This window comes from Muntiacus reevesi, chromosome X (assembly GCF_963930625.1).
Source record: "Muntiacus reevesi chromosome X, mMunRee1.1, whole genome shotgun sequence".
Lineage (NCBI taxonomy): Eukaryota > Metazoa > Chordata > Mammalia > Artiodactyla > Cervidae > Muntiacus > Muntiacus reevesi.
This window is the reverse complement of record NC_089271.1, coordinates 50,425,329-50,444,673: the sequence shown is the minus strand read 5'-3', so window position 1 is coordinate 50,444,673 and position 19,345 is coordinate 50,425,329. Positions and strand designations below refer to the sequence as shown.

The window sequence follows — 19,345 nt, the reverse complement described above, 5'->3', positions numbered from 1 at the left end:
TCAAGTTGAAGAGGGAACTAGCGGGGAAGAACCGGGGAAGACAAACACGCGTTCCTTACTTTCTCTGGAGGGTTGTGGCCGGGCTGGTGCTGGTACTGGTGCTGTGGCCGCCGCCGGCCCCGGGGCTGGAGCTCCTGGATGCGCCGCGGCTCAGCTGGCCCCGCTCCCGCGGTGGCCGGGGCCCCACGCCCACCGCCGCCGAATAGCCGGCTTCCTTCTCGCGGCCCGGGTGCGCCGGCCCAGCCTCCCTCCCGCCACGCTCGCGGCTCAGGGCTGGGTTCTCGTGGTGCAGGTGGCACTGGGCCACGTCGCGCTCGCGGGCAGAGTAAGCAGCAGTGTCCTGGAGTGGGTAGGAGGCGTCCCGCTCCTTGTCCCGATACACAGCCTCCCGGTTCTGGTAGGCGCCGTCCCGGTTCGGGTAGCCCACGTCCCGGGCCGCCTGGTGGAACTGGCTCTCCCGCAGCTCGCGGTGGTGGAACTGGGTCTCGCGCAGGTTCTGGTACTGGCTCTCGCGGCTCGGGCTATCCCGCGCGCCGTGGGGGTCCCGGTGCAGCTCCCCGCGGTGCAGCTGGCTCTCCTCCCTCAGATCGCGGTTCTCCTGGGTGAGCTGGTCCAGCTGGCCCTCCAGCTCTTCGATGCGCCGCCGCTGAGTCTCCAGCAGCTGCTGCTGGCTCTCGATGATGTTGTTCAGCTCCAGCAGGTACTCCACCGCCCGGTTGGGGCTCTCGGATCCCGGGCCGCCCGGGGGACCCGACCCCGCCTCCATCCTGGCGGCCCAGGGGCAGGGGAAGGGGCAGGAGAGCCCGATCCCAGCTCGCTCACGGCGCCACCCTCCCCCGGGCCCAGCCGGGGGAGGGGGCCGGCGAGACGCGAGGGCGCGCACCGGGCTCGAGGGCCCGGGGGCCCGGGGGGGCCCGGGAGACAGCGCTGGGGCCGGCGGCACGGGGAGCAGGAGCTGAGGCTACCGCCGCCGCCGCCGCCGCCGCCGCCGCCGCCACGGCTCCCGAGGACGCGGCCCGCGGCGCTCCGCCCGCTGCGGAGTCACTGCGCAGCGCGGCCGCGCGGGACCGCCCCGGCCGCCGGCCCGCCCCCCGCCCCTGCCCCCACCCCGCGCGCCCGGCCCGCCCCCGCGCGTCCCACCTGCAGCCGCCGCAGGCGCCCGAAGCTGGACCTGCCCCAAGGGCCCCACGGGCCAGCCCCATCACAAGCTGCCGGAGATCTCTCCTTTTCACCGGTCCCAGGGTCCTCGCTTAATGCAGCCTAAAGAAGCCCTCCATCCCAGTCCGTTCCAACGTCCTCGGTTCCAACAGGCCCAAGATCCTCATCTAAGACCTTCCAGGAACCTCCATCCCAGGCAGCCCCCAGGTCCAGGAATCCCTCAGACTCCCCATCCCCTGGGTCTGCCAATCCCAAGTGTCAGTGTTCCTATCCCATCTAACCCCTGGACCTCCTATCTCTGGAGACCTCTCTCTAGCCCATATCATGGGAAGTCTCCAGGATCTCCCACCTCAACAAGCCCTGGGACTCCCCATCACAACTAGTCTTGGGCTCAAAGTTCCATTCATTCATTCAGCCCTCATTTTCTACTCTCCTTTGGAAATGCTCATCTCCATTTACTCCATCACCTCCATCCAATGAAACTGTACCCATCCTGCAAGACAAACACCACTTCATTGAAGCCAGCCCTGATCTCCCCAGCCAGAAGTGCTCACTTCCTCCACACTTCTTTTGTGACACTTGTGGACCTCTGCTTTACAGCCCATTTGTTTTTATTCTTGTTGCATGTCCTCTACCAGACCAAGCTCCTTAAAGCCAGAAACATGTCTTCATTCATCTTTGTGAGCAGGCTGGGATAGAAGAGAAAACTTGAGTTTTACAGTCGTACAGAACTGGATTTAAATCTCATCTCTCTGAACTTCCTTTTCCCTCTCAGTAACACCTACCTCACAGGGGGTGGTCTTGGGAAAAGCATGCAAAATCATTTGGCACAGAAAAGACAATGCAGAGAATGAAAGAAAATATTTGCAAATGATATATCTGAATATGTAAAGAACTCTTACAGTTCAACAGCAAAAAGACAACCCATTTTTTTTAAACGGGCAAAGTACTTGAATAGATACTTCTTCAAAGATATACAAATGACCATTAAGCACATGAAAAGATACTCAACATTATTAGCCATCAGGGGAATGGAGATAAAAACCACAGTGAACTTTTTTTCCTAATGTAAAAGGAAACTTTCACAATGTCCAGAGCCCTTAACACCCTACTGATGAAGGAGGAGGATATCCTTAAATTCCTTGCAGCAGGAACCCACTTAGGTGGCACCAACCTTGACTTCCAAATGGAACCGTACATCTACAGAATGCGGTGATAACATCTACATCATAAATCTGAAGAGAACCTGAGAGAAGTTTCTGTTGGTGACTTGTGCCATTGAAAACCCAGCTGATGTCAGTGTCACATCCTCCAGGAATACTGGCCACCAAGCTGGACTGAAGTTTGCTGCTGCCACTGGAGCCACTCCTATGGCTGGCTTCTTCACTCCTGGAATCTTTTGTTAATGAAATCCAGGCAGCCTTCCATGAGCCATAACTTCCAGTGGTCACTGATCCCATAGCTGACCACCAGCCTCTCACAGAGGCATCTTATGTTAAGCTGCCCGCCATTGCTCTGCATGACACAGATTCTCCTCTGCTCCAGGTGGACATTGCCACCCCAGGCAACAACAACGGAGCCCACTCCGTGGGTCTGATGTGAATACTGTCCTGGGAAGTACAATGCATACATGACACCATCTTCCATGAGCACTCATGGGACATCATACCTGATCTCTGTTTCTACAGAGACCCTGTAGAGATCGAAAAGAATAAATAGGTCACTGATGGAAAGGCTGTGACCAAGAAGGAATTTCAGACCGAATGGACTGCTCTAGTTCCTGAGTTTACTGCTACTCAACCCGAGGTCACAGGCTGGACTGAAAGCATGTTGGTGCTCTCTGCACCTATCGAGCAGTTCTCTGCCAAAGATCGGAGCACTCAACCCACCACTGAAGACTGATCCCAATGCTCAGGCCAGTGAATTGGTAAGAGCGACCATTGGGTAGTATTAAGCTGTTCTCCACAGGCTCTTGAACAGAAAACGGAAATAAAGCTGTTGAAAAATAAACATTAGTTTCTTAAAACACACATATACAGATACCACTTCACATACACTATGATAACTGAAATAAAAGGGACAGACAGGGAGTAGTGTTGGTTGAGCATGTAAAATGATTGGAACACTCAGTCGTTACTGCTGGAAATGTAAAATGGTGTGGTTGCTTTGGAAAACCATTTGGAAGTTTCTCAAATTATTAAATATAGGATTACCATATGACCCAGGAATCCACTCCCAGGAATATACCCAAGGGAAATGAAAACATGTTTACATGAAAACTTGTACATGAATGATCATAGGAGCATTATTCATAATAGCCCAAAAGTGAAAACAATTAAATGTTCATCTGTTGATGAATGGGTAAACAAAATGTGGTATATCCACATGGAGGAATATTATTCAGCCATAAAAATGACTGGAGTTCCAAAATATATAAACAGCTCATCCAACTCTCTCTCTCTATATATAAAAAGAACAACCTGATTTTTAAAATGGGCAGAAGAGCTGAATAGACTTTTTCCCAAAGAAGATGTACAGGTGGCCAACAGGCCCATGAAAAGATGCTCAACATTACTAATTATCAGAGAAATGCAAATCAAAACCACAGTGAGATATCACCTCACGTCTGCCAGAATGTCTATCATCAAAAGACCACAAATAACAAATGATGATGAGGATGTGAAGAAAAGGGAACCCTAGTACACTGTTGGTAGGAATGTAAATTGGTTCAGCCATTGTGGAAAGCAGTATGGAGTTTCCTCACAAAAACCTAAAAATAGAATTGCCATATGAGCCAGCAATTCTACTCCTAGGTATATATCCAAAGAAAATGAAAACATTACTTCAAAAAGATATATGCATGCCAATATTAACAGAGGAATGGATAAAGAAGGTGTGGTATATGTACAAGATGGAATACTGTGCATCCATAAAAAGAACGAAATTTTGCCATTTAAAACAATATGGATGGACTTGGAGGGTATTATGCTAAGTGAAATAAGTCAGACAGTGAAAGACAAATACTGTATGATATCATTTATATGTGGAATGTAAAAAATAAAACAAACTAATGAGTATGACCAAACAGAAACAGACTTACAATTACAGAAAACAAATCAGTGGTTACCAGTGGGGAGAGGGAAGGGGAGAGAGACAATAGAGGGGTAGGGGGACTACTGTCTATAAAATAAGTAAGCCAATAGTTAAAATGGATAACCAACAAGGACCTACTGTATAGCACAGGGAACTCTTCTGAATGTTATGTGGCAGTCTGAAAGGGAGAGCAATTTGGGGGAGAATGGATACGCATTCTCCCCCATGGCTGAGTTGCTTTGTCAACCACCCGAAACTATCGTAACATAATTGATTGGCTATGCTGCTGCTGCTAAGTCACTTCAGTTGTGTCCGACTCTGTGCGACCCCATAGACGGCAGTCCACCAGGCTCCCCCGTCCCTGGGATTCTCCAGGCAAGAACACTGGAGTGGGTTGCCATTTCCTTCTCCAATGCATGAAAGTGAAAAGTGAAAGTGAAATCGCTCAGTTGTGTCCGACTCAGCGACCTCAAGGACTGCAGCCTACCAGGCTCCTCTGTCCATGGGATTTTCCAGGCAAGAGTACTGGAGTGGGATGCCATTGCCTTCTCCTGATTGCTATACTCCCAATACAAAATAAAAAGTTTTTTAAGAATAAATAAGCTATAAGGATATATTGTACGGCACAGGGAATATAGCCAATTTTTACAATAACTATAAATTGAGGCTAACCTTTAAAAATTGTGAATCACTATATTGTACACCTGAAACTTATATAATATTGTAAATCAACTATACTTCAATTTTTAAAGGAGGGATGAAGTACTAATACATGCTAAAACATGGATGAACCTTGAAAACATTATGCTACATTATGCTAAATTATGCTAAAAGAGACACAAAAGTCCACATATTGCATGATTCCATTTAGATAAAATTCCAGAACAGGCAAATCCATAGAGACAGAGAGTAGAGTAATGGTTGTTAAGGGCGAGGGCATGGGTTGGGGAAAGAGGAGTGACTGCTATGGGGTTTTGGGGAGGGAGAATGAAAATTTTCTAAAATTAGATGGTGGTGATGGTTGCACAACCCTGTTAATTCAAAATCATTGAACTGTACATTTTAAAAGGGAGAATCTTAAAAAAAAATTAAATAAAAGGGAGAATCTTATGGTATGTGAACTGTATCTTGATAAAAACTGCTTTTTAAAAACACTTTGCACAGAGTCTAGCATATAACAAACAGCAGCTACAGTTAAAAAAAACAACACATCTATGGTGCTTACCATGTGGCAGGCCCTGTGCTAAGTACTCTACATGCACGAACTCAATCTGCATGATAATCCTGTGAGGTGGATGATGTTATTACCTCCATGTCATGGATGGGGAAAGTGAAACCCAGAGGTTGAATGACTCACCCAGGGTCACACAGAAGCATAGCCAGGAAGCTCAGATGTTTCTTTTTCACATCTCTGTATCTTTCCTTCATACCTTGTACAAAATAGGTGCTCCATAAGAGTTAAATTAATATAGGTATCAAATACTTCTATTTCCAGCAAATATTTACAGAGTATTTACAGAGCATTCCTGTCTTGTGTTCCTTTTTCCTGTCCCTGTTTCTCTCATTCAGATTGTGAGGCAGCAGGCAGATGGGTACAAAGTTTCAGTCACAAAATATTTATTGTCTATGTGTCAAGCAGTATTCTAGACACTGAGGATATAGCAAAGAACCAAATAGATGACAGTTCCTAACCTCAGAGCTGACATTGTACTGGGGGAGAGAGACAATAAAGAACTAGAATACATAGAGCATGTCAGATGGTGTACTGAGTTGAATAGTATGCCCCCAAACTTGATGTCCACCCTGTGAATGTGATATTTTTTGGAAATTCGGATCTTTGCAGATGTACTTAAGGTAAAGTCATATTCTATTGGCACGGGTCTTGTCTAATGGGTTAGGAAGATCCCCTGGAGAAGGGAAAGGCCACCCACTCCAGTATTCTGGCCTGGAGAATTCCACGGAATACAGTCCATGGGGTTGAAAAGAGTTAGACATGACTGAGCGACCATTCAGGTATGACCTAAATCAAATCCCTTATGGGAAGTGAGAAATAGATTTAAGGGACTAGATCTGATAGACAGAGAGCCTGATGAACTATGGACGGAGGTTCGTGACATTGTACAGGAGACAGGGATCAAGACCATCCCCAAGGAAAACAAATGCAAAAAGGCAAAATGGTTGTCTGAGGAGGCCTTACAAATAGCTGTGAAAAGAAGAGAAGCGAAAAGCAAAGGAGAAAAGGAAAGATAGTCCCATTTGAATGCAGAGTTCCAAAGAATAGCCAGGAGAGATAAGAAAGCCTTCCTCAGTGATCAATGCAAAGAAATAGAGGAAAACAACAGAATGGGAAAGGCTAGAGATCTCTTCAAGAAAATTAGAGATATCAAGGGAACATTTCAGGCAAAGATGGGTTTGATAAAGGACAGAAATGGTATGGACCTAACAGAAGCAGAAGATATTAGGAAGAGGTGGCAAGAATACACAGAAGAACTGTATAAAAAAGATCTTCACAAGCCAGATAATCACAATGATGTGATCACTCACCTAGAGCCAGACATCCTGGTATGTGAAGTCAAGTGGGCCTTAGAAAGCATCACTATGAACAAAGCTAGTGGATATGATGGAATTCTAGTTTGACCTTATTCAAATCCTGAAAGATGATGCTGTGAAAGTGCTGCACTCAATATGTGAGCAAATTTGGAAAACTCAGCAGTGGCCACAGGACTGGAAAAGGTCAGTTTTCATTCCGGTCCCTAAGAAAGGCAATCCCAAAGAATGCTCAAACTGCCGCACAATTGCACTCATCTCACACGCTAGTAAAGTAATGCTCAAAATTCTCCAAGCCAGGCTTCAGCAATACGTGAACCGTGAACTTCCAGATGTTCAAGCTGGTTTTAGAAAAGGCAGAGGAACCAGAGATCAAATTGCCAATATCCGCTGGATCATTGAAAAAGCAAGAGAGTTCCAGAAAAACATCTATTTCTGCTTTATTGACTATGCCAAAGCCTTCGACTGTGTGGATCACAATAAACTGTGGAAAATTCTTAAGAGATGGGAATACCAGACCAGCTGACCTGCCTCTTGAGAAACCTGTATGCAGGTCAGGAAGCAACAGTTAGAACTGGACATGGAACAACAGACTGGTTCCAAATAGGAAAAGGAGTACGTCAAGGCTGTATATGGTCACCCTGCTTATTTAACTTATATGCAGAGTACATCATGAGAAACGCTGGGCTGGAAGAAGCACAAGCTGGAATCAAGATTGCTGGAAGGAATATCAATAACCTCAGATATGCAGATGACACCACCCTTATGGCAGAAAGTGAAGAGGAACTGAAAAGCCTCTTGATGAAAGTGAAAGAGGAGAGTGAAAAAGTTGGCTTAAAGCTCAACATTCAGAAAACTAAGATCATGGCATCTGGTCCCATCACTTCATGGCAAATAGATGGGGAGACAGTGGAAACAGTGTCAGACTTTATTTTTTTGGGCTCCAAAATCACTGCAGATGGTGACTGTAGCCATGAAATTAAAAGATGCTTACTAATTGGAAGGAAAGTTATGACTAACCTAGACAGCACATTAAAAAGCAGAAACATTACTTTGCCAACAAAGGTCCGTCTGGTCAAGGCTATGGTTTTTCCAGTGGCCATGTATGGATGTGAGAGTTGGACTGTGAAGAAAGCTGAGAGCCGAAAAATTGATGCTTTTGAACGGTGGTGTTGGAGAAGACTCTTGAGAGTCCCTTGGACTGCAAGGGGAGATCCAACTAGTCCATTCTAAAGGAGATTAGTCCTGGGTGTTCATTGTCAGGACTGATGCTGAAGCTGAAACTCCAATCAATACTTTGGCCACCTCATGAAAAGAGTTGACTCATTGGAAAAGACCCTGATGCTGGGAGGGATTGGGGGCAGGAGGAGAAGGAGACGACAGAGGATGAGATGGCTGGATGGCATCACCGACTCGATGGGCATGAGTTTGAGGAAATTCCGGGAGTTGGTGATGGACAGGGAGGCCTGGCGTGCTGCGATTCACGGGGTCACAAAGAGTCGGACACGACTGAGCGACTGAACTGAACTGAACTGAACTGAGCGACTTTCACTTTCACTCCATCTAATGACCGGTGTCCTTAAAAGAAGAGGGAAATTTGGACGTTGATACACACACACAGAATATCATGTGAAGATGAGGGTAGAGCTTGGAGTCTTCACGCTAGGGAACACAAAGGATTGTTGGCAACCACCAGAAGCTAGAAGAGGCATGGAAGGATTATTCCCTCCAGCCTTCGTAGAGAGCATGGCCCTGCACTCTATGAAGAAGTCCCATTTCAGACTTCTAGTCCCCAGAACTGAGAAAGAATAAATGTCAGCTGTTTCAAGCCACCCGGTTTGTGGTACTTTGTTACGGCAGCCCCAGGAAATGACCCCAGATGGTGCTCTGGAGAAAGGCAAAGCAAGGAAGGATGATGGAGAGCTCTGGGTGAATTAAACATAGCCTGCGCCCTAAGGGAGCTCCCAGTCTAGTCAGAGAACTACAATCAATCCTATGTCCCAAAAAGGAGTAACAAAATGCAATGTGCAAAGCACAAGAGTGGAGTCACCAGGACTAGGATATTGGGAGGTCTTTATGTATTTGAGCTGGGCTGAGGATTTCAACAGGTGGAGGTGGTAGAGCTGAGAAACACCTGTTGGAGTCCCGTGCCATGGAAGGAAAGGAACAGAGTCAGGAAAACTGTGTTTAGGGAACCATGCATAATTTGATTGAAGAGAGAAATAGAAGCACAAGTGTGTGTGCGTGCACATGTGTTGTAAGAGACAGGAGGAGATCAGAAGACATGGCTTGATTCCTCTTGGAGAAGATTCCAAAGCCAAACAAGAGCATTTGGACCTTCTGTTATAGGCAATGAAAAGTCATGGAAAGTTTTTTGAGCAGGAGAGTAACAGGCTAGGAGGGAAGGGGTTCCACATGGATGTTATGTGTACTGAATATTACACACTACAAACAGTTTTTTAAAACTAATCTATTCGTTTTTGGCTGAGTCTTTCTTACTGTGCACAGGCTTTCTCTAGTTGCAGTGTGCAGGCTTCTCATAGTGGTGGCTTCTCTCATTGTCTCTCACAGTCTCATTGTCTCTCACAGTCTTTAGTGTGCATGGGCCTCAGAAGTTGTAGTTTAAGGGCTCCAGAGCACAGGCTCAGTAGCTGTGGCACACGGGCTTTGTTGCTCTGTGGCATATGGGATCTTCTGGGACCAGGGATTTAACCCATGTTTCCTGCATTGCAAGGCAGATTCTTAACCACTGGACCACCAGGGAAGCCCAAAAGGGTTTTTTTTTTTTTTTAATTGGCTCATTGTTGTCGTTCAGCAGAGACTGTGGCACTACCTTCTTTTCCTGCCTGCTGCCTCCGGAGTCATTTCCCAGAAGCCTCGATCCCTGGTGTGATTGCTCCAGTTCTCCTTACCCCAGTGCCAGCTTTGCCAAGGAATGCAGAGCTAAAGCAAGAAAGAACCCTGAAAACCACATCTAACCACTGCCAGTACCCAGTCAACAAGAACTCATCATGATGATGAGAGCCATGAAATATTTTCCTCAGATTCGAAGGTGGCATCTGTTCAAATTGGTTTTTCCTATTGGGTTCTCATAGCTCTACCACGAGCAGATCTTCTACGCTGTTAGCTGCCAGACATGAGATGGGAAAATTAAAAAAAAAATTTTTTTAAATCATCAGTCTTTTCCTTCAGTTTTATACTGCAGAATGTTTAAGCTGGAGCTTAGAGATTAACTCATTTTTCAGATGAGATCGCTGAGGACCAGAGAGAAATGATTTGCATATAATTGCTGTGTGATCAGTAGGTTATAACTCCTTACTTGGGCTATTTCCTGAGGTCTGCTATTCCAAAGAGTCTTGAGATTGAAGACTGTAAAGAGCACGACAGTGGGAAAGTGATGATCTGTGAGGCACAGAGAAGAAAGAAAAAGGAACAGAAAAGGAAGACTCATCCCTGTGGAGATCCCTAAAGAGATAGCAGTGCTTAAAACTGAGACAGCATTTTGCTAATTAATTAATTATCCTTCTGGCCCCTTTCCCACTAGTGGGGGAAGGGGCCAAGATGTATGTGAAGTACCTGTCAGTCTTGAACAGTCTCACAGAAAGCAATCCTAATAGACTAGTCTGGGTTTTGTTTTAGGAAAAATTTTCTCTCTGAAGATGATTTGTAAGCATGATTCTGTCAGAACATAAAACCACATAATCCAATGTGTTTCCAATTTTGTCCTAGCTTCCATAAAACTTCGAGCCAAATTCAGAGTCCAATTATAATCCAGTTCATTTTAGGTACCTGGCAACATCTATTCAGGCTTCCTTTACATGGTCTCTGGTCTGTTTTATTCCCCATTTTTATCCCTAATTGTCTTTCTTTCATGTTGTAACTGATGAGTTGCCTAATATCCTCTTTAAAGTAGGCAGAATATAAATCTTACATAAACTAAACTGTGTTTACAGATGCTAAGGAGATTTGAACCAATGAAGAGTATTTGAAGGAACAGATGATATTAGGCCTGGAGGAGAGCAGGCTTATGAAGATGTGATTCCTGGCTTTGAATACCCAATAGGCTGTCAGGGGGCAATGTAGTGGAATTATTCTGCTTAGCCCCAAAGGACATAGCCAGAAGCAATGGGTGAAAATTACAGGGAGACAGATTCCCAGAGGGAAGTGGTGTCTCATAGGTGAAGCCTAGTGGAAAGAGTGAGTTAACCATCAGTGGAAGTCTTCAAATAGTGGCCAGACGGCCTCACTTGAAGGGTCTATTGCATAGGAAATGTAAACACTGGATGGAAGTGTTGGATATGATGACGTTAAAGGTTCTTTGTAGCCCTAATATATGCAAACACAATTCTAGATGTAGACAAGAAGATTGGGGAGGGGCAGGTGGGGAGAGGAGATGGGAAAGAAAGAAACAAAGGTTCACGGAATTCTGAAACATTTTCCCCAAAAGCAGTGAACCCTAACTGCTCCTGAGACTCTTGTAAAAGGGAAAACTGTCCAAAACTAGAGTTCAAGTCTGCACTTCCCCATGCCTATTCTTTGTGAAGCCTAGAAGGCAGGAGAAATGGAAGCAATCACTCCACTGTTCCCACTGCCCTAACCGGCTGGTATTCAAGGAAGAGCAGGACAAGACTTTTAAAGCTAGAAGGGGCCTGAGGGATTTTGTAACCCCAACCTTTCATTTTAGAACCAAAGAGAATGAGGCCCAGAGAGTGTAAGGAGCCTCTGTATCTGTCAGCCACTTCACCCAACCCTATGCTGCTGAAGGGCAGAGACTTTTGTTTCGTTTACCTTTCCCCAAGACCAGTCTGACCCCAGGTCCTTGCACATGATGTGTGCACGGTAACCAGTTGGAAAATCGAAATGTCCAGGAGGGCTGGAATCAGAAGTTAGGTCTTTTGACCTCCAACCTATGATAATTTCCATGACCAAATTTCATTCAGTTCAATTCCCTGGACATTTTATTTGGCATTTCTGTATGCCAGGCTTGGAGCTATAGCAAAAATGAACAAGAAGCAGGCTGTGCCCTCAAGAAGCAAACAACTCCTCCTGGGAGCTGGGCTCTTCCCCTCTCAGGCCCTGCACACCTGCTGTTCCTTTGCCATAGAAAGCTGTTTTCAGTTGCCTTTGCCTACTTACTGCCTATTCATTCTTCAGATCTCAGTTCAAATGTCAGTCCATCAGCAGCTCCTTCTCTCACTCCCAGATGAGGCAGAACCCTCTGGTATATGCTTTCGGTAGTCCTTCTCCTTCCTTGAACTTAGCAAGTGTGTAATTACATATTGATTTGTGTGATTCTTTGTTTGCTTCCCTCCCACCTCCCTCTCTAGACTGTTAGCTCTACAAGGGCAGATATTCCGTCTGTTTTGCGCCCCCCCCCCCACCCACTGTACCACAAGTCTGGCAAAAAGCCTGGGACATGGTAGGTAAACAATAAGCAATCTATGTTTGTTGAATACATGAATCAACCATCTAATGGGATATATAGATAGATAAATTATAACTACAATTTGATGTGATGACAGCAATAAGGTAATACAGAAATCAACTCTTTGGGAAAGAGAAAGCCAGCTCCTGTATCAATGCTGCCGTGTAGAATGTATCAGTAGCTTCAGTCATGTCTGACTCTTTGTGACCCTATGGACTGTAGCCCACCAGGCTCCTCTGTCCATGGGAATTCTCCAGACAAGAATACTGGAGTGGGTTGCCATGCCCTCCTCTAGGGGATCTTCCCGACCCAAGGGTGGGATCAAACCCAGGTTTCTTTACCTCCGCTGCATTGACTGGCAGGTTCTTTACCACTAGCGCCACCTGGGAGGCCCTTGTAGAATGTATATACTGCCGGAAAGTCAAAGCATGAGAGCAGAAAATCCTTGTGAAAGTGCCTGTTGCATTCAGACAAACCAAAGCTATGTGTCAGCATCCCTGTATGTCCCCAGTCCCCTGAGAAAAAGGCAGTTCTGCCATAGTGGGGCAGACTAGGCAAGTGAGTGCCGATCGGGGTTTGGGCACAGCTGGCAAAATCAGACCACGTAGGGCTGGCAAGGCCAAAAGGAAGCTCCTGGAATTCAAGGTACACAGATCTTTCTGTTCCTCAGGGTTCTCTACAGGAGAAAGACTGAGAGGATTGGTCGGTCCTGGAATGACGGGACACTTGCTTACGTTTTGGGCCGGTGGAGGTTTAGACATACTCTGAGGCATAAGAGCATGTTGCCCTCTAGTGGTAATAATAATGATAATGATAGTGATAATAATAAGTAGGGGATGTGTGCCTTGCTAGGGTGACCAACTATCCCACTTTGCTCAAGATAGTTTGTTTGAGCGCTGAAATTCTGCTTCCCAGGGAACCTCTCAGTCCCAGGCAAAATGGTACAGTTTGTCATCTAATCCCTTGATGGTGTTCAACACACTCTGGATACATATCATCTCATTAGATGGCTCATAACCCCCACGGCCAGGAATCAGGATTCAGCTCCACAAATCTGCAGAGCTTTTAGAGATTCAGCCTGTTTTCCCAACGAGAATAGATGGCCGAAGAGAAGGGAAGTAACTTCCTTTTTCAACTTCACATTACAAAATGGCAGAACGAGGATCAGCATCTAGGTGTCCAGACCCACAGCTCCGTGCTGTGTGCCTCTGCCTGGCATGCCCTTACCTACTCTGTCAGTTTGTCTCTGCTCTGCATCCTCCAGGAAGACTTCTGTAAATTACTCACCCCTTAATTCTTACAGAAAGCTTCCCCCTCTGAAAGCCTGAAATACTCATTTGGCACTTAGCATGTGCTATAAGTACTGTTTTGGTTTTTTTTTTTTTTAAATCCTTTACATGTATAGCTAGAAGAAAAGGAAAGCTCCTCAGCCCCTCACCCCCAACCCCAAGCCATACTGGAGAGGAAAGCAACCTCTGGATGGAATAGTCTCAGGGTGTCCATAGTTTGTTCAGGGACCTGAGGAAAGTGCATTTGGCATTGCAGAGCAAGGAAAGAATCAGAGAAAGCCTTTTGCAATCACCAGGTGGGATGGATTTGAGAGCAAAGAGTTGAACAGAGGTGAGAATGCATCCCTCTGCAGCCTTGGGGGAAAGGAAAGAGAGTGAAGCCTTCCTTGCCCCAGTGATATCATCAGGGGATGGGTTCTAGTTTTCTTGCTACCAGAATTGCAGTGTCCTTCTCTGCTTCCCTGGTTCCTGACAAGGACCCCCCAAATCAGCTTTTGCCTCTCCCCTCCACTGAGACAAATTTGCAAACTCCCACATCTCTGTGGAAACGGCAGAGAGCAGGAGAGAAGAAAAAAGGAGAAAAATCCACCCACATGCCAACAAACTGGAAAAAAAAAATAACCCAGGCCTTGTCTCACTCAGCTGTTGGCTTGCTGCTCCCTCCTACTGTGGCGGCTGCTCCTGCCTCCTGGACAGGGGCCTAGCTCTGTGCAGTCCCCCTTCCCACCCTGCGTTGGCTTTTGTCAATCCCCCTCCCTCCATCTCAGCTATGGGGAGGGAAGGTCCTGGAGCCCAGGGTAGGAGAGCTGGAAGGAAGGACTGGCAGAGCCACCAAATGCTTGGAGCCAGCTACAAACTCAGTTTCCATCACTGTTCCCCCAAACCATGCAGGAGACCCTCTTCTCACCCCAGGGACGAAGTCAAGGAGTTCTTACCCACCAGGCAACCTCTCCCTCAGATACTCCTGCCCATTGAAACCTCTGCTGCCTCTCTCTACCATTTCATGTCTAAACTCTGTTTTTGGTCTAACTCCCTCTACTCAAATCTTTTCATACCCTATCCTTTCTTCACCTTCTGCCCCAGTTCTGGAAGCCACATTTTTTTTTTAAAGTGGAATGTGTTGCTAGGAAAGGAGGGCTCTGGTCATCACTATTAAGAACTACCAAGGAAAACAGAGATGTTTAGCCTGCAGGAGAGATTATTTGGGCTCAAAAAATTATGGGAAGATGGAACCACAAGGAGATTTTTGGATTACCTCGTCCAATCCTTCATTTTCTAGTTAAGGTGACTGAGACCCAGAGATGAAAGAAGACCTGAACTGTCATGGAGAAGGGACAGCTTTGGTCTGTGGGCCTCCAGAAAACTGAAGGAGAACCAGTGGTGAAAGATATTAGAAAATAGATTTAAATGACAGTTTTGTTTCTTCCTTCCAAATCCCTATTCCTGTTATTTCACTTCCTTCCCTTATGGTGCAGGATCTCCAATTTAGTGCTGAACAAAAGGAGTGATAATGGGCATCCCTATCTTGTTACTTATCTTAAAGGGAAAATTTTCAGTGTTCAACCATTATATTCCCTGTGGAATTTTGGAGGATGCTTTTCATCGGTTTAAGGAAGTTCCCTTTTATTCCTAACATGCTTAGAACATTTTTTTGTCACTAACAGGTGTTAAGTTTTATCAAAGTCTCAGCATCTTTCATAATGATTGTAAGTTATTTTTTCTCTTTTAATCTGTTTATATGGTCAAGAATGCAGTGCTAAGCTCAAGTGAAAGGTGAAATTTCTAACACACACAAAAAAAAGCATTCAAAGAGGCATTGGCTGCTTTCTGGATCAAAGCAGTCAGCTCCAAGTGACTGGGAATGTTCACACAGAAGTGTAGACACTCAATAAATATTTAGGTGCCAACTCTGCTCTAGGTGCTGACAATTCAGTGATGAAGAGGATCCCTGCTCTCCTGGTGGTCACATTTTAGAGAAGGGATGACAGATATAAACAACCAACAAATATAGGAACAGGATCATTTCAGAAAGTAAAAGTGTTTTGAAAATACTGTACAAAGGTAATGTGACTGGGTAGATCTGGGGAACAAGATTAAATAGTCAGTAAAGGTCTCTGGACAGATTTGGGATATATTTTTACCTAAACAGCACTATCAATCAACTTGACCACATTGTCGCTTATAGACTACAAGATTAGTGAGGGAAAGTCTCTCATAGGAGGGAAAGTTGAGGCGAGATTGAATGACAAGAAAATGATCATTTTAGGAAGATCCAGAGACATGGCTTCCCAAGCAGGGTGAAACACAAGGGTGAAAGCCATAGAGTGGGAATGAACTTGGGGTATTTAAGGGATTACCAATCAGAAGAAGTCTGATTGGTACTAAATGAAGTAGGAGAGAAATTCTGAAGCAAGCCTGTGTACGACCATGCCAGCCATACAAAGATGTTTATTCCAGGTACAATGACAAGCCACTAGAGGGTTTTGAGTTGGGATTGACATGTCTATGATCATTCTGTCTGATATGTGGGAAATGGATTATAGTGGGAGCAAAACTGAAAACAGGTAGACCAGTTAGGAGGCTAGTGATGAGACCAGTCAGAAGGTCTAAGCAGGAGACCATAATAGCTTAGGCTAGGAGAATGATGATGAAGAAAGATAAGTGTAAAGATTTTGGATCTATTTTTACCTATTTTTTTAAAAGTAAGATTTAAAAAATAATTTTATTTTTAACTAAGCTTTCTGGATTTTTTAAAATGTAAAATTCAGGTTTGTTTCTTTTTTTTTAAATCTGTGAACCATTCTTTTTTTTTTAATTAATTTACAGCAGTATCAGTCAACTTGATCTCATTGGCACTTACAGAGTACTCCTGACAACAGCAGAGTATACATTTTTTCAAGTTTGCAACAAATGCTCATCAAGATAGACCATATTCTGGGCCATAAAACACATCTTAACAAATTTAAAAGAACAGAAATCATACAAAATATGTTCTCAGACTACAATGGAATTAAACTAGAAACCAGTAACAGAAAAATTTTCAGAAAATCCCCAAATGTTTATAAATTAAACAATATACTTATAAATAACATATGTGTCAAAGAAGAAGTCTCAAGAGAAAATTTTAAATATTTTGAGTTAAATGAAAGTGAAAAATACAATTTATGAAAATTTGGAGGATTATGGAAAATCCTGAACAATCTACAAAAAAAAAAAAAAAAAGCCTTTTCTGGAACTAATAAGAGTGTATACAGAATACAAGGTCAATACACAAACATCAGCTGCTTTCTTATATGCCAGTAGTAAAAATTAGAGTTTGAAATTTTAAGAAAATGGTACTATTTATAATAGCTGCAAAATAATGAATTAAGTATAAATATAAAAAAATATGTACAGGATCTGAATGTGGAAAATTAAAAAACACTAATGAAAGAAATCAAAGAATATCTAAATAAATGGAGAGATAGTCCATGTTCATGAGTCGTTGTTGTTGTTGTTTAGTCTCTAAATCATGTCTGACTCTTTTGCAACTCCATAGACTGTAGACCACTAGGCTTCTCTGTCCATGAGATTCTCCAGGCAAGAATACTGAAGTGGGTTGCCGTTTCCTTTTCCAGAGGATCTTCCTGACCCAGGGATCAAATCCACATCTGCGGCATAGCAGGCGGATGCTCTATCACTGAGCCACCTGGGAAGCCCATGAATAGGAAGTCTCAATATCGTTAAAATATCAGTTCTTCCCAAATTGATCTATAGATTCAACATAGATTCAGTCAAAACCCTGCTAAACTATTCTCTAGATATAGACAAAGTGATTCAAAAGTTCATATGGAAAAGAAAAGATCTAGTCCACCAAAACAACATTGAAGAAGAAAGTTGGAGGATACTATCCAATTTCAAGATAGCTACAGTACCAGAAGCTATAGTACACAAAATAGTGGAATGGAATAAATTTTAAGGTAGAGCTAAAAATCTTGTTGATGTTATGTATGGGGTGAAGAACAGAAAGGAATCAAGAAGGATGACAAGGGAGGAAGATTGAGTTAGATACCTTTTAAAATTTCTTCCAAACTTTGTTTTAATAAAAAGTTGTAAGATCTATGATTTCTTGACCTGACTCACGTATTTCTTCTAACTCATTACGGTTATACTTGGGGCTGGGATTTCCCTAGTTATTGACTCCATACCTCCAAGCTCAGGCCCATTCCCTCCCCTTTTCTCTTCTGTGGAGGGTGTCCTGGAGACTCTGCAAGTAAGAGCCAATGAGCAAGGTGAATGCTGCCTCTAATCTTGATTTTAAGAGGTTTCAAGCTCCATGGTCAAAGTCTGATTACCCTATAATTAATGTGTTAATAAAGCATGAAGGAGAAGCTGAGGAAGAAAAAGAAGCAGAGAAGGAGAATGAGGAAAAGAGAAAAGGAGAAGTTGAAGAAGGAGAGATGGGAGAGGAAGGAAAATGAAAGAATAAATTATCTGTTGGCAGAAAGAGGGGAGAGGAGCAGGCCATGGTGCCACACAGTAGCCTCCTGAGGCAGAATGCATCTAGCCCTGCTAGCCTCAGTCCATGTCCTCAGCAATAGCCCTTCCTTATTTATGGCCCTACGAGAAAGTTGTTGTTCAGTCGCTCAGTTGTGTCTGACTCTTTGCGACCCCATGGACTGCAGCAAAGGACCAGGCTTGCCTGTCCTTCACTATCTCCCGGTGTTTTCTCAAACTCATGTCCACTGAGTTGGTGATGCTATCTAGCCATCTCATCCTCTGCTGCCCACTTCCCCTTTTGCTTTCAATCTTTCCCAACATCAGGGTCTTTTCCAATGAGTTGGCTCTTCACATCAGGTGGCCAAAGTATTGGAGCTTCAGCTTCAGCATCAGTCCTTCTAATGAATAATCAGGGTTGATTTCCTTTAGGATTGACTGGTTTGATCTCTTTGCTGTCTTGCAGAGAGACTGTTATATGGAGAAATGGGTCTTTGTAGTAACTATATCTGGTCAGAGTAGGTGGGATGGGGGGAGGAGGGAGGAGGTGATGAAAATATCAATAAATGGATGGAGTTAGATCAATGGTGTTATACTTTATTTTGAGTCACAGACCTGTCTGAGAATATAATGAAAGCTATGGCTTATACATTCTCCCCAGAAAAATGCTAATACACACAATCATACCAAATTTTGCCTTCAATACGGCATATGCATTCATGGATTCTCTGAAAGCTTCCAGGATCCATGAACCCCTGATAGAATTCTGAAGAAGAGAATATTGACGAGGTAAAAATCAGCATGTTTAGTGAATGGATTTCATGTGGTAGTTAACAGAGTGAGTCAGGGAAGAAGCCTGGATTTATGACTTAAGTGACTGGCTGGATGATGGAGCAATTCACTGACACAGAGTAAAAAGTAGAACCAGGAGAGTGTAGTGTCAGAGAAACCAATGGCAAATCATCTTCCAAAATAGGAGGAATGGTTAACATGCCAAATATTACACAAAACAAAGCCTGGAAACCAACCACTAGATTTAGCAATAAGATCACTGGTAGCCTTGCAGAGAACATGGCGTGGTGGGGGTGGATGGCAAATTACAATGGGTTAAGAAGGAAGAAGTGGAGGCCAAAATGTAATGGGTTAAGAGGTATAATTGCACTCATCTCACACGCTAGTAAAGTAATACTCAAAATTCTCCAAGCCAGGCTTCAGCAATACGTGAACCGTGAACTTCCAGATGTTCAAGCTGGTTTTAGAAAAGGCAGTGGAACTAGAAATCAAATTGCCAATATCCGCTGGATCATTGAAAAAGCAAGAGAGTTCCAGAAAAACATCTATTTCTGCTTTATTGACT

The 19,345-nt window shown here is 44.4% G+C and overlaps 1 protein-coding gene and 1 pseudogene across 3 annotated transcripts in view; one reads left to right on the top strand and one right to left on the bottom strand.

Moving 5' to 3' along the window:
- Window positions 1-1,000, bottom strand: part of IQSEC2 (IQ motif and Sec7 domain ArfGEF 2) — a 76,808-nt gene extending 75,808 nt beyond the window's left edge. For all 3 annotated transcript variants that reach the window (XM_065915735.1, XM_065915730.1, XM_065915731.1), the window contains exon 1: window positions 60-1,000. In XM_065915735.1, the coding sequence (XP_065771807.1) occupies window positions 60-766 (707 nt within the window). In that variant the 5' untranslated portion in view covers window positions 767-1,000. The remainder of the gene's footprint in view (window positions 1-59) is intronic.
- Window positions 1,001-2,233: 1,233 nt separating this feature from the next.
- On the top strand, window positions 2,234-3,060 carry LOC136153936 (small ribosomal subunit protein uS2 pseudogene; annotated as a pseudogene).
- Window positions 3,061-19,345: the final 16,285 nt, after the last annotated feature.